This window comes from Ursus americanus, chromosome 10, assembly GCF_024610735.1.
Source record: "Ursus americanus isolate L20-20 chromosome 10, mUrsAme1.1.p, whole genome shotgun sequence".
NCBI lineage: Eukaryota > Metazoa > Chordata > Mammalia > Carnivora > Ursidae > Ursus > Ursus americanus.
The window spans coordinates 14,913,481-14,929,422 of record NC_142136.1 but is presented as its reverse complement, the minus strand read 5'-3'; the positions used below and the strand labels follow the sequence as shown (position 1 = coordinate 14,929,422).

At 49.0% G+C, this 15,942-nt stretch overlaps 1 protein-coding gene across 3 annotated transcripts in view; it reads right to left on the bottom strand.

Moving 5' to 3' along the window:
- ABCC4 (ATP binding cassette subfamily C member 4 (PEL blood group)) overlaps nucleotides 1–15,701 on the bottom strand; it is a 235,102-nt gene extending 219,401 nt beyond the window's left edge. For 2 of the 3 annotated variants that reach the window (XM_045810951.2, XM_087865048.1), the window contains exon 1: nucleotides 15,167–15,572. In XM_045810951.2, coding sequence (XP_045666907.2) covers nucleotides 15,167–15,240 — 74 coding nt within the window. In that variant the 5' untranslated portion in view covers nucleotides 15,241–15,572. The other variant, XM_087865049.1, reaches the window with a different exon arrangement.
- Nucleotides 15,702–15,942: the final 241 nt, after the last annotated feature.

Below are 15,942 nucleotides of genomic sequence, written 5' to 3'. Positions count from 1 at the left end.
TCCGAAATAAAAAGATGCAAGAACACCGCAGAGAATGGAGGCCTATTAGGAGACCCAGATATAAGGGCGCCTGGGTGGCTCAGTGGGTTAAGCATCCGACTCTTACTTTAGCTCAGATGATGATCTCAGGATCATGCGATCGAGCCCCACGTCGGGCTCAGCGGGGAGTCTGTTTGGGATTCTCTTTCTCTCCCTCTGCCCCCCACCCACACTCTCTCTCTAAAATAAATAAATATTCAAAAAAAATAGGAAACCCAGATACAAAGAACACACATGCTCTTCTCTACAATCTGACCTAAGGCTACACTCCATCAGGAGCCAGGGGCCCCTTCAGAAGCTAAGACCGGGCCCGAACACGGGCACCGGATGGCGGGCGCTAGGGAAAAGTCACCTGTAACACAGGAGGCTTCTGGGGGTGCACCTCTTCAGGGATTCAAGGAAAGAGAACTTCTGCACAAACTAAAACACCGTGTCATTCAGCAAGCGCCACCTGTCCCAAGAAGCCATTCCCGGATCACAGCAGCTCCTCAGACTCATGCACACCTGCAGGGACGGCTCCCTCCTCTGCCTCCGGAGACTTCCAACATCGGAAGCCGGGAGTCAAACAGCCCAGCCCCTCCGTGTACTAACTCTGTTGCTGTGGGTGCAAAACGTAACCTCTGTACCTCAGCTGGAGGCAAAGGGGCGCCCTTGGCAAAGCGTGTGCAAACGTCACCACAGTTCTGGTAGCACCGCACCTCATGCGACAGGAATTTACGTTACAAGGCAGAAAACTGTTCGTGGAAGTCCTGGAGTGATCAGAATGGCTGTGCCCAAGATGAGGGCGGCCACTGCCTCTTACTTCAGAGAGGGAAGGGAGCTGAGAGAGGAAGATGGAGGGGAGGGGGCGAAGCCCCCCCATACTCAACCCCTCTTCACAAATCTCCAACCCCCATCGCAGAGGGATTTTGTGGAAACCAGGAAACGGGGCTGACTTGGGGCAGAGGAGGGGGGAACAGAGAAGGTTCAAGAACACAGCAGGTGGGAACATGAGGCAGGAGGAAGTGAGCACAGCACCGGCAGGAAGCGTGGAATGGGACCTCCAGCCACCAGCAGCTCCCCAGGAGCCACAGGGAGGAGCCACGGTGGCCTGGCTCCCTGCCCGGTGACCACCACCGAGGAAGAACACGCTAGCCTCACCCGTGCTCCGTCCTCCCCCAAGCACGGTGGGGTCGGCCCTTCCACACACCCACACACAGGGTGCCGCACAGCTTCACGGTCACCCCTTCCTTGAAATTCCTGCCAGGAATTCGTTGTGAGAGGGAGGAAACCACTAACGGCTTTGAACCAGACCTTCTGTCTGGGTGACCCAGGGCCAGCTTATGTCAACCTGCCTCTGGGTCATCTCAAGCTTGCCAGTCGGGGTTCAATCCAGCTGCCACGGTCCTCACCCACCTCACACACGGCCTTCCCCACAGCCCGACACTGAAGGAGTAGCTATTTACCCACTTTGTTCTGCCCTCAAGAGAAACGCCAATTCCCAGAAATCAAAGGCGATGAATTCCCTTCTCAAAAGTGTGTGTGAGTCTGCTCTCTGTGGGAGTCCTTCCTGCTGCACCTCATCCTTCCTGGAAGCGTTTCTAGAAACTGTGCCTCCCCCTTACAGGAAAGGAATCCTTCCCTCCCAAGGAACTGTGTAGATGAAGCAGCCCTGGAGAATTTCCCTTCAAGACTTCAACTGACTTTCTGAGCGGCTCCTAGCAGAGAGGACCAGAACCCACGAGACAGACAAAGAGAAAGAGACAGACAGACACAGAGAGAGGAGGGAGGCAGGGGACCCTAATCTGGCTTACTCAGAGGGCGGAATTCTCTCTTATGCTCTGTTTCAAGGGAAAAAAAAGTATGTTTCAAGGAAAAAACAGGATGTTATATTCAAAAGGGGAAAAGCAAAGGGGATTCTGAGTATGCCTGAGAACAATGGAGTCACCTCTTTTTTTCAGCTCTTAATACTTGATACACTAAAGACTTGCATGGGGCTTTCACAAAAGCAAAATAATTTGGTTAAATTTACATGCAGATGTAAAAGAGAAAGTTCAGAGCTCGGGTCTGAGTTACCGCATCGCCTTGAAGAACATAACCTCCGCTGGCTGGTCCGTCACCGAAGATCCACAAACCCAGTTCCGGGGAACTAACGCGATCATGAGTGATCCCATTTCAAGAGCAAGAATGATACTTGAACACCCGGCCTGCCTGTCCAGGGACACAGCTCATTCTCCTCCTGAGTCAAGTACTCTGAAGGGTTTTTAAGGGCACTGCCTTTAAGTCTGAAAAGTTTTGAGGACTTTTACCTGAATTCGACTCAAAATTTATGAGGCAGCAGGCCTATAACCAGCAGGTCAACAGAAGGTTAAGGTCATGAGGTCGAAGTCCTCAGTGAGTTCGGTGTAATAGAGGATAAACGACCACAATACAAAACAGCTCTGATCAGTGACAACCAGTGGCACTCACTCCGACCAACACCTCCACGGGACACGGGGTGCCTCAGGTGGCGGGGGCTACACGGCCAAGTACCACAGATAGGGCGACTTAAATAACAAAAACTGAGCCTCTCACAGTTCTCCAGGAATGGAGTCCGTCCAAGATCAAGGTGTCAGCACCATTAATAGAAAGACAGTAGGTGCCAGAAGCTGACTTGGGCGGTTTCAGCCACGTTGCTCTGCTGTGGAGCTGTTTTCTAGAAGACTTCTGGAGGATGTAGCTACCATCACCTGAGAATTTCCCAAGTGCTTCCACAGACAGTGGCCCAGTTCTGAGTATAAATTACACTCCCCTTCGCTGCTTTCTTTTTTTAACAAACCTTCATTTCTGTAGCAGTTACTACCAGGTCACTTCTCCATCGGAGATGGGTATCACACACCACACCACTTCCACATTCCCTCCCTGCTGACTTGCCCTGCTTCACTGCAAATGGGGAAGAAGAGTAAGTGTATAGCATTTTATCCATTTACTATACTTAAAAACATAAGTTCTAGAATATACCGAGCTTGGGGTGTCTGGGTGGCTTAGTCTTGGTTAAGAGTCTGCCCTCAGCTCAGGTCATGCTCCCAGGGTCTTGGGATCGAGTCCCTCATCCAGCTCCTTGTTTGGCAGGGAGCCTGCTTCTCCCTCTGCCTGCTGCTCCCCCTGCTTGAGCTCTCGCTCTGTCAAATAAATAAATAAAATCTTTAAAAAAAAAAAAAAAAAACAACTCCAGATTAAGTTTAATTTTCCCAACTTGTGGAAGAGGATACTGAAGCCCAAAATGATTGCGTGTCTTGCCTAAGGCCACACTAGCGAGTGCAAGATCATGGACCAGCAGCGGGTCCTCTGGCTCCAGTCTGTGCTCTCTCCTGCGAAACTTAATAAAGGAAAACTCATTTAAGATGGAGTCAGGAGGGGTGCCTGGGTGGCTCAATTGGTTAAGCATCTGCCTTCAGCTCAGGTCATGATCTCAGGGTCCTGGGATTGAGCCCCACCTTGGGCTCTCTGCTTAGAGGGGAGTGTGCCCGTCCCTCTCCCTCTCCTCCCACTTAGCATGTGCACGCTTGCGCTCTCTCTCTCAAATAAAATCTTTAAAATACATAAATAAAAATAAAAAATAAAATAGAGTCAGGAGGCCAGAGGGGGAGCCCTCACATCCCACCACTCATGTCGTGGCTCCAACAAAAAGAAGCCTATACTTTACCTTCCCAGCAGGAGGAAGGGAGACTTTCTCCTGCTTCGGCAACACTCCCGCCAGTGAGAGGCAGTCACAACCCAGCCCAAGAGAAGCAACTACACTTCTGATTCACAGTTTACTCCAATGAACTTTCTGCTTATAGCAGCCCCCTCTCCTCTATAAAACAGGGTTCCTGGGACACCTGGGTGGCTCAATCAGTAAGTGTCTGCCTCCGGCTCAGGTCATGCTCCCAAGGTCCTGGGATGGAGACCCCAAGTCGTGCTCCTTGCTCAGCGGGGAGCCTGCTTCTCCCTCTGCCTGCTGCTCCCCCTGCTTGTGTGCTCGCCCTCTCTCTTTCTCATAAACAAATAAATCTTTAAAAAAAAAAAAAATAGGAAAGAGCCCACAAGAGCCAGCCCGTGTTCATTAAGAGGAAATCATGCTAATTCCTGTCTTCGTTGGATTTCAGAATGACTGCCCGGTACATGAGTACGGTACCTCTGGACCCCCTAAGACAGATGGCACGACCTCCCACGACACCTGTGGCCAAGTTCATCTGCTACCCAGTGTTCCTGAGTGGATCAGCCACAACCTACAGGACAGTTCCAGGACCTGTCCTTTCTGGCATTCAGAAAGCAAACTACAAAAGTCATCAAAGAACTTTCAACTGACAACAATGGGATACTGAACTCTGACACCAACAAAATGAACTTAAGCAGAGATACAAGAGCAGTTCGTGTGGGGATAAACCCCATGGACCGTGACGTCAGTTCACCGTTCGTCCAATATAGCCCAATTGCATACATTGCTCACCGTACCCAAATTTCATCGCCAGCCCAGACTTCCAGGAGCCCCCGACACATGACCAGCTGCCCACTCCCCCTCTCTACTTAAACGTGGAGCAGGCGTCTCACACTTAACATGGTCAAATCCAAACTCCCAGTCTTCTCCAACCCACTCCTCCTGCAGGCTTCAGCAGCTCATTTAATGGTCACTCCATCCTTCCAGGGGCTCAGACTGAACCCAGAGGCAACCCTGCCTGTCTCTGCCTCTCAAGTTCCACAGTCTAATATCGAAGATGCCCAGCTCCACCTTCAAATAAGCTCTTCCCTGAACCCGACTACTCACGACTGCCACTCCCATCATCCTCCTGGTCAAAGCCACCTCTTGCCTGAACCACTGTGAAATCTCCCACAGGTCCCCCTGCTTCTGCCCATGGCTTTCTTCAGTCTATCCTCAATACATCCCAAACATCTAGAATGGGGGGGAGGGGCACAAACATTTTCTGTAAAGAACTAAATCATAAATATTTTAGACTTTGCAGGTCATACAGTCTCTGTAGCAACTACTCAACTCTGCGGCTATAGCCCACAGACAATACATAAATGAATGAGCATAGCTATGTGCCAATAAAACTTTATTTACAAAAATAGACATAAGCTGGATTTGACCTGTGGGTCATAGTTTGCCAACTCCTGCTCTGGAACATTACCTGGAACACAGCAAGCACTCAAAAATATTGGTTAAATTGTCAAATCAGTTACTTCGAACACGACCTCTAGCAAGAATAAACCTAGAATAGGTCTAGTTCCAGATGCCACATTAATATAAAGACACTGAGGGGCGCCTGGGTGGCTCAGCTGGTTAAGCGTCTGACCTTCAGCTCAGGTCATGATCCCGGGGTCCTGTTGAGCTCAGCAGGGAGTCTGCTTCTCTCTCTGCCTCTGCCCCTCCTCACCTCCCCGCTCATGCTCTCTCTAATAAATATGATGTTTAAAATAAATAAAGACATTGATAAACCAAAGCATATTCAGTTCAAGCCGATGGAAAATGTCTGAAAACCCTGCCATTTAAAAGCAACCTAAGAACTGGAGACAATCCTCTGAAAGATTTAATGGATCCATGACAATGGTCTTTGAATACCAGAAGGCCATCATGGGGAAGGGGGAGTCAATTTGTTATGCACTAACCAAAAAAAAAAAAAGAGAGCGAGAGCGAGATACAGATGGGCAGAAACTGCCCCAAAAGAAAACTGGCTCAATACAGCATTCTTCTGGCATTCCAGGATGAAGATTAGTAAGAGCAGTAAATTTCCCCACCACACAATGTCTGGAAGGGATTCCTGTATTGAGTATGAACTTAAGATCTCTCCCATTGAACCCTGTAATTCCGGGACACTGGAAGCAGGGCACACAGGAGCTAGCCTGGGGAAAAAGGGCAGACAGAAACCAGCCCCATGAAGAGGCCGGCACAGAAATGGAATGAGCAGCTAGGAGTGTTCATAGAGGACAGGACTGGGGAGGAGAGATAAGGATGCAAGTTGGTAGGATGAAACGGGAGAAGAGTGTGATCCCGAATGACTGTATCAAACACTTTATCACTGTTCTCAGGACACACTACCCCTTTCCCACAATTCTGTGTCCTACACATGCCCATCCTCCCCCAGATGACTCCCCACCTTCTTCATGCTATCCCTCCCTGAAACCCCCCATTGGAGCGTGCCTTAGTCCCACGTCTACAACAGCGCACACCCGATGTGTTGGGATTCACTCTCACAGCAAACTGCGGGACATGAGGACCACACTTTCTAGCCCACCTTATGGTCAGAGGCGAATGTGTGACTGACACCTTGCCAATAAAATGTGAGTGCAAAGGACGTAGGCCACTTCCAAGCCGGGAACACAAAAACCAGCCACAAACAACTTCTTCCCAGCTGAAGAAAGAGGACTTGGAGAGGTCCCAAGGACTGAGCCACAAGATACAAAAAGTCCAGCTACTGAAGAAGTGTGTGTAGTTCCCCACCCCCAACAACTCGACAAGGACTACAAACAGGAGATCAAGTGTGTTGTTTTGTTTTTTAACTAAATCACTAAGATGTGGGGCTTGCTTTGTTCAGTAGCTAACACCAGTTACAGAATTAAGTAGAACAGACTGTGGGAGCTCTCTGAGAACAGGAAGGTTATTTTTATGGATTTGAATGCAGGAACACAAAAGGCACTCAAATGTTGGCCGCGCTCAAATGCTGGTCAAAAGAATTACCTAAACCACAAGGAGGCTGGACCAGTACCCTTGGCCTCCCACTGTGCTCTCAAACAGAAATGGATTTTAAGGGCTGAGAAAGAGCCCAGAAAGCTTAGCATGAGTCACCCAGAACCCTGTTAAGAAAAATTCTGACTCAGGATGCCAACACCTGCCCCCCACCGCCAAGATTATGTTTCTATGGGTAGGGAATGACATTCCGAAATTTACATTCCTCCTCTATCTGGGAAATAAACTATGGCAATTTACAAACAAAACTGTTTACAAATGCTAAGTAACAAGAGAAGGTGGCGTGGCTACCTTTCAATATTTATTCACTGTTCTGGTAAACCCAACATTGTTTGGTTCATTTTATACTCTCAACAGCCCTATGAGATGAGTATCATGATTCTTCCCATTTTACAGACGAGGAAACTTGCCTTTGGTCAGGTAAACAGAGTTCACATTTATACCCAGACAGGTTAGCTCCAGGCGGACACTGCTCCACTGTATCTCACCTGGATTAGGGCTCAGGGCTGTATCAATGGACCTCTGGCAATGGTACGGACATCAGCCTGCTTTCCCCCATTGGCTCCAAAACCCTGGTAACCAACCCAGTAGTTCACTCAGAGGCCCCTCATCAGTCAGGACCCCAATCCTGGCTCTGGGGGCCCTGCACAGACAGGATAGTTACCAAATCTGTCTCACCTCATCAGAAAAGTCCGGTGGTGTGAGAAATGATGGAAGACAAGACTCAAAAAGCAGCTCTGGAAGGACTCTGAATGCCACCCTTAAGACCTGCTCTTGAAAGCAGTAAGGAGGTAGGTGGTTTTTAAGCAGGAGGATGGCATGGATTTTAGGGGAAAGACAGGTGGCAAGAAAACCCACTGGGAGGAAGAAAAGCCAAGAGCATAAGCTGAGGCTGAACAGAGTAGAGGGACACACGCTCCAGGAGGAAGGGCACCTCTGTGCATTTCCATCCCCTTGGCTCTCACACACACACATTCTGGAAACACTTGCTGAATGCAGATTCCAAGGGCATATCTTAAGTTTAATCAATGGGATTTGATGCCCACAACATCTGCAGGAACGGACAGGTTCGTGCCTTAAGAATTGGACGGCCAAGGGGCGCCTGGGTGGCACAGCGGTTAAGCGTCTGCCTTCGGCTCAGGGCGTGATCCCGGCGTTATGGGATCGAGCCCCACATCAGGCTCCTCCGCTATGAGCCTGCTTCTTCCTCTCCCACTCCCCCTGCTTGTGTTCCCTCTCTCGCTGGCTGTCTCTATCTCTGTCAAATAAATAAATAAAATCTTAAAAAAAAAAAAAAGAATTGGACGGCCAACACCACACATGGTAATTCAGGAGACAGCATGATGAAGAGAGGGTAGGGGAACGTGCTTCAGAGGCGAGCATCTGTAAAGAGCATACTCATTCACTAACAAGACGTTTACGTGTCCGCTGGCGAGTCAGCAGACTCGTTTATTTTTCCACTCAACCAGTGTTTACCTGTGGGAGCCAGAGCCGAGGAGGACAGGAGCCTGAGCACTTTGGCCACTGCCTGTGCTGAGGATGTGGGCAGGATACCAACTGGAGCACTGCGCCCACCCCCCCCACCCCACCCCCAGCTGTGCTGTCCCTGGCAAGTTGCCCAACCTCTCTGGACCTGCATTTCCTCATGTGTGAAATAGTAGTCACTGCTTATAGGACTGAGGATTGACCGAGACAAGTCTGAGCCCATAGGAAGCAGTCCATGGGTGTTAGTGATGATCAATGGACCCATCTCTGAGGACGAACCACCTGCCCAAGGGCCCAGCAGGAACTTAAAATGCAGATCCCCAAGTCCCACCCAGCCCAACCAGAATACTGGGGAGAGGGAAGGACCCTCATCCGCATTTTAAAGGCATCTCAGAAAACAGTAAGGAAACACAAGTTTGTTTTGTTTTAAAGATTTATTTGAGAGAGATAGCAAGGGGGGGGGGAGAAGCAGACTCCCCACTGAGCAGGGAACCCAAAACAGGGCTCGATCCCAGGACCCTGAGATCATGACCTGAGCCGAAGGCAGACACTTAACCAACTGAACCACCGAGGCACCCCGGTAAACACGAGTTTTAACTTCTAAAAAAAATTAATCTTACCCTCTACTAACTTACATTTTTAGTTATCTCACTGTAGGTACATAAGATAAAGAGATCTTAGAAGGATTAATCTTTAAATGGATCAATCTTTGGGGTGACTGGCTGGCTCAGTCGGTAAAGCATGTGACTCTTGTTCTTGGGGTTGTGGTTCAAGACCTATGTTGGGTGTAGAGATTAAAATATTTAAAAAGTAAAAATAGGGCACCTGCTCCCCCTGCTTGTGTGTGAGTGCTCTGTCAAATAAATAAAACCTTTAAAAAAATGAAAATAAAAATAAATAGATGGCTCTAAAAACTTACACTCCAGTCTTCAGGAGGCCCCTGGCCATGACAACATGAGGCCTTAGCTCGGGACTAGGTGACTTTGCATTAACAACCATCCCCAGTCTCCCAATTGCAAGGCTCAAATTATTCACTTACAAGTATAGCCACACAGAATTTACAGGGCCAAAGAGAAGAGTTGAGCCCATTCCAAAGCCCAGACCTTTCCACTGCATTACTGGCAAACACCTTTACACAATTCATCAGCACAGAAGCCCAGAAAATATTTGCAGGGGCTTAGAGTTCACACAAAAGAAACCCCCCAGAGGCCTGCTCATGGTAAGAGACAGGGTTTCCTGGCCCCACCGAGAAGTGACAGACGAGATTTAGGACAAAGGCTCACGTGGTGCATGGGCTCCACACCCCAGAGCAGGCACAACCCGGGAGATACACAAGGGGGAGGGGGGGGTCCCCTGGAGAACCCAGAAAGGCAAACTATCTACTTGACACACCTGAAAGAACACTAGTTAACCCCACTCACGCTGAGCAGATGCAGAACTCTAAGGATAAAAACAAAAATCAAACAGAAACTACAGGAGAGAAACTTACCAAATTTTGTTACTGTTTATTTCACTTCAGGGGCTTAGTAAATTTCAGTACACCTTCCGGGTGTTCCACTTCTTGCTTGGGCCTGTAGTTATTATATAAATTTGCCAAAAACTCATCAAACTAAATGCTAAAGAGAGGGGAACAGGCAGAGGCAAGAAAAAGGGCCCTGAAAAGCCAGCCTCCTTCTACAAAATTTGAATATTTGATTGTTAATGAACAACAGGAGATTAACATTAAAAGGTATTCTGGGAAGGAGCACCTGGGTTCCTTAGTCATCCTGACTCTTAGTTTAGGCTCCGGTTGAGATCTCAGGGTCATGGGATCCAGTCCCTCCTTGGGTTCCATTCAGAATCTGCTTATCCCTCTCCTGCTTCTCCTCCATTCTCATGCACTCTCAAAATCTTTAAAAATAATAATAAAAACAAAAGGCATTCTGGGGGCATCTGGCTGTCAGAACTTGCAACTCCTGATATCAGGGTTGTAAGTTCGAGCCCCGTGTTAGGCATAGAGATTACTTAAATTAAAATCTTATAGGGCAACTGGGTGGCTCAGTCGATTAACTGTCTGACTTCAGCTCAGGTCATGATCTCAGGGTCCTGGGATCCCAGCCCTGTGTCAGACTCTGAGACGCTGCATGTGAAGTCTCCTTCTCCCTCTTCCCCTCCCCCAACTCATGCTTGGGCGCACGCACACACTCAAAATCAAAAAAATTAAAATTAAAAAAAAAAAAAGGAATTCTGAAAATGGTACAAAACCCCAGTCTGGTGTTTTTTGTTTTTTTAAGATTTTATTTATTCATTTGACAGAGAGAGAGCACAAGCAGGCAGAGCAAGGCAGATGGAGAGGCAAGCTACCCACTGAGCAGAGAGCCCAACTCAGGGCTTGATCCCAGAACCTCTGGGATCATGACCTGAGTTGAAGGCAGAAACTTAACCGACTGAGCCACTCAGGTGCCCCACAAAACCCCAGTTTAAAATGAAACATCTCAAATAAATAAAGCATCTCCAAAAAATAAATGATAAAACGAAACTTCTCACTGCACTCAGGATCACTACTGAGGGCCTAATGCAGCCAACCTCTGGAAAGCATCACAGCACTCAGCGTCTGCACTTCCCTCCCAACCCCAGCTCTGAGATGTCTGCAGTCTAACACCAGTGGCAGTCTGGCAACAGCACTGGCTTTTCAAAGTGACAGTTCAGACTGCGCCAGTGTCAGGGGAGTGAGAACGTAAGCACTCTCAGGTGGCCTAAATGCATGTGGCCTAAACCCTTCTCCGGGAACAAGTCTCAAGCTGCTAACAGCGGAGCGAGGGTAGACAGATAAACGTAGAACTCATCTCGAGGGACGCCACACAGCAGAGAAGTGGGACACGTCAACAGAGTCTCAGGGGACAGGACAATCTAGTACCCAGCTGGATCAGGTTACACCACTTATTTCTAATAACGGGAAAGAGTAAGAACTATTCAATAAACCATGATGAGAAAATGGGCTGTTTTGGAAAAAATGAGGCCTCTCTTATACCAAATACAAAAGGAAACTCTAGCTGACTTTGTATTAGAAAGAAAATGCTTATGGAGATTTAGATGGTGCTGGAATCTAAACAAGATATATTACAGAACCAACAGGAAAAATTAGAAAGAAGAGCTCATTGATAAATTTAAAACCTCCTATCTAGGGGCACCTGGATGGCTCAGTCAGTAGACTGTGTGACTCTTGATTTTGGGTAGTGAGTCTGAGCCCTTCCATTGGGTGTAGAGATTAAAAATAATTTTAAAAATCTTTTTAAAAATTCTTCTTTAAAGATTTTTTCTATTTATTTGTCAGACAGAGAGAGAGAGAGAACATGAGAGGGAGCACAAGCAGGGGGAGCAGCAGGCAGAGAGGTAAGCAGGCTCCCTGCTGAGCAAGGAACCCGATGCAGGACTTGATCCCAGGACCCTGGAATCATGACCTGAGCCGAGGGCAGATGCTTAACCGACTGAGCCCCCCAGGCATCCCTAAAAAAAATTCTTTAAAAACAAAAACAAAATCTCTGATCTAAATTAAGAGTCAAATAAAAATCTGAAAAAAAAAATAAGCACTATTACAAGTTATTTCAAAAATATAAATGCCTCATAGAAAAAATCTAATATACAATTCAAAGATACAAAAAAAGCTCCATCTCTATAAATCAAATTCAGATTACAACCTTGATATTTTTAATCTTTGACTTAGAAAAAAAGTAATTCAGCTACTGAAGGTCAACAGTGAAATATGCACACAAACCACAACTGAGGGTCAGTTGGTCCAAAATTAGAAAATAAAATTTTGCCTTTCACCAGTTATTCCACTTCTGGCAACAGCGAAAAAGAAAAGATGCACAAAAATATATGGCATGAATATGCATTATATCATTATTGGAAATAAACTGTATTTAGCAAAAGTGAAAGGCTGGATAAATTATAATTAAATATAATGTTTTGAAGATTTAATGCCATGATTAAATGTTAACCATAAGAAATTACGAAGCAATCCTGATTCAGAACTATTTGGGGGGAAGAAAAACTCTAGTTTTCTAGAAAAGATATGTGTGCATATGAGTTTTAGGGGGAAGACTAAGAAACCAAAGTATCAGCAGGTGTACTTGGCTAACAGAAATAAATCATCTATATTCCTTTTTCTGTAGTTTTAAATTTCTTACAAAAATAGAAATTATACATATATATGTATAATTTTTCTTTTCAAAAATCCACAACAGGGGCACCTAGCTGGCTCAGTCAGTGAAACATGCAACTCTTGATCTCTGGTCGTGAGTTCAAGCACCATGTTGGGCATGAAGGCTACTTAAAAGTCCGCAACAATTACCAACAGCCATTATGTACAACTCCTTGCAGACCCAAGTCCACCCTTTGCTGTGAAAACACCAAAACCCCACTAAGGCCATTTGTACAGAAGTCCGTAAAGCTAGTTACTGGCATCATTTGGGTAGATAGCTACAAGTTTAGAAAGCAGATGAAATTTGAAAGGAAAAACAAATATCCAATGAGAAGGTGAAAACTCGGTTTTTCTCTACAAGGTGGGCCTTGTCTCCACGCAGCACTTCCCCGAGGGGCTCATTTCCACTTTCCCCACCTGCATTCACAGGGGTACACATGGAAATCACTAAGGTGGCCTCAGACTTTCAAATCCCTAGAAATGCAGAAGGTAAATAAATACAGGACGGCAATCATGGTCAACAGCTGACCTCCAAAGACATGCCCCTTTTTTAAAACTATAAAACTGGAACAATGCCAATGGGGACAGTGGCTTAAAGCAGTGAGCCAGGCTCAACCTTCCATCAGAATCACCTGGAGCACAGGTGTAAACCCCACCCCCACCTTCTACATAATTCACTGGTCAGGAATGGGTGCCAGGAGAATCTGCATTTCTAACAAGCTCCCAGGTGATGGGGATGCTGAAGGTGTGAGGGCCACGCTTTGAGAACAGCTGCCCTAAAGCATGTAAGAGGTCTCACGTGCACCGTCACATCTCCAACAGCAATAACTAAGGAAGTCCAGCCCTTCAAGCACAAACGTGTGTTTGGAAGAGCCTTCTCTCTCCATGCATTTAAGAACAAGTATCCCAACAGGAGCAGCTCAGTACAACGGCTGCAAACAGAGGCTCGGGAGCCGGACTGCCTGATTAGGGATCAGGCCCTACTGCCACACAGCTGTGTGATCCCAGGCAACTTCTCCCGGCTTCAGTGCCATCAGGTGCAAAACAGACAGAAGAGCTCCTTCCCCCGCAGCGGGGAAGCTGGAAACAGTGCCTACCAGAGTCATCAATCAAGAGTCCTCACCTTCCCATTTTCATGCTCACACCTTCCGAAAAATCCAGAAACAGAAAGTGCTTCCAGAGTTCCTTGCCCTGCCTGAAGTTAAGATGTTTGCCTACTTCATTATTATTTATGATAACCACACCCAAATTCCGTCTTCCACCCATATTCTTCTCTCCTTAATAGAGGGGCCAAAGGGCCAAGAGAGGCCCTCACACGCCAAATACACCACAATCAAAACAAGCCTAAGAGCACTCATTCCCTTGGGATCCCCTAGGCTTTCCCATAAAAAAAGTTAAATATCAGAATGTGGGAACAACCAAAGCCTTAGGGTTAGTTTAGGGTCAAGAAACAGAAGATCTAATCATCAACGAAGTGTAATTGAAGCTCACAGGTTCAGGCCCATCTAGTTCGTGGTCCCAGCTACCACGTGGAAAACCAGCCAGAAGCTTCACCCCTCTGAGCTGGTCTTCACCTGTGTCTTCTCCCAGGCTCAGGGACCCTGCAGTGATTTTAGGGCCATAGGACTCCTGGGCAGGACCGCCCGCATTAAGACCATGGATCACGGGGCGCCTGGGTGGCACAGCGGTTAAGCGTCTGCCTTCGGCTCAGGGTGTAATCCCGGGTGTTGTGGCATCGGGCCCCACGTCAGGCTCTTCCGCTGTGAGCCTGCTTCCTCCTCTCCCACTCCCCCTGCTTGTGTTCCCTCTCTCGCTGGCTGTCTCTATCTCTGTCGAATAAATAAATAAAATCTTCAAAAAAAAAAAAAAAAAAAGACCATGGATCACTTCTCCAAAGGCTAGAGAGCCAGAAGACGACCCCACAGGCTTCAGGGACCCATCTCCAGAACGGTCCTCAGGGTGGAAATGGAAATAACCGCAAAAGGGAAAGCGGCTATGCAAAAGCATACTCCAGCTGTTATGTGTGTCCCAGACAAAAGCAAAACGTGTTCAACAACAGTGTGCCCATTCATTTAAATAAAAAAGTGAAATGAAATCTGCCACAACTAGCTACCAGGACACAAGGGTGAGGCGCACGCGGACAAAGGGAGAGAGAGCAAGACATGGTCACACACACAGGGCTCCCGGTGCAGTTTGCAACTCAGTGTACGTAAGGAATATCGGAGGAGGTGGGGACGCTGTGGGGGGGATGGCAATGGTCCAGAGCACTAATTAGACTTTGGTTTAGATAAAGGAAGCTGTTCAGAAGCTGCTTACTTAGGAAGAAAAGGGTGCAGCTTTAGTTTATGAGAAGGGCGAATTCCTGAGCGGTACTGGGGAAGGTGGCTAAGGGTGGAAGGGTGGGGGTCCAGTCGGTTCTCCCTCCGAGCGGTAATTCTCCCCGGGCAGCCTCGGTTCTCCCTCTCCCCACCCCCTGCTCGGGCTCCTGCGGCGGCCGCTGCTACGGCTGCTCCGCGGCTCCTCCTCCCAGACACCGGAGGCTGGCGGGGCCGCCAAGGCAGGGAGCCCCTGTGAGTCCCCGCCACCAGGTCCCCGGCTCCCCCCGCCCCAGCCGGGCTCCCGCCCGCCCCGCGCGCCAGGGCGCAGGCGGGGACCACGCTGCGCGGCGCCGGCGGCAAGCGCTCCCACGCCACGACCCTCCACCCTCCACCCTCCAGCCCCAGAAGGCGCCGGCGCGTGGCGGCGGCATGTCGCAGCTCGGGCGGGGCGCTCACCAGAAGAACACGCGCGAGCAGAGGTTCGCGTTCTGCAGCGGGTTGGGCTTCACCTCCGCGTACCCGGGCAGCATCTTGCCGCCGGGGTCGCGCTGCTCCCGGAGACGCGGGCGGGGATGCTGGAGCAGCGGCGGCCGCGCCGGTCCTCTGGGCGGGAGCCCAAGAACCACCCGCTTCCGGGAGCTGAGCGCCGGCGGCCCGCCCCGTTCCCGCCCCCCGGGCCGCGCGGCTCCTGCCGCCGGGAACCTGGAGCCTGGAGCCTGGAGCGACGCGCCGCTTGCGAGGCGGCCGGACGTGGGCGGTGGAGACCACGCTGCCCGTACCCCGTGCAGGTACGAGGCGAGGCCGCCGCCGGCGTTAGATGAAGGCGGGCGGGCAGAGCTCGTGGTCCGCAGGGCCCACGTGCTCTTACCTGGCTGCAAGCTTTGCAGAAGTCCCCGCTCCAGGGCACCCAGAAGAAGCTGCGGAGGGGAGGCGCTGACCCTGCCCACCCAGCTGCTCGGAAACGCCCCCTGGGCCGCGGCTTTCAGAACACGTGGGAGAGCAGCCAGACCACTTGAGCCTTCTGGGCTTGCTGCCCTCATCAGGACCAAACAAGGGTGCCAACGTGAGAGCCAAACATTTGACCTCGGACAAGAGCAGGATTTAGCACGGATTATCTTTGTAGAGCTGCAAGACCTAAAGAAAGGTAACAGGATTGAAAGAAATCCTCTGATTTGGGAAGGTGAATGCACGCTGTCTTCGGGGGCAGGCTTTTTGCATCTCACATGTTGCGT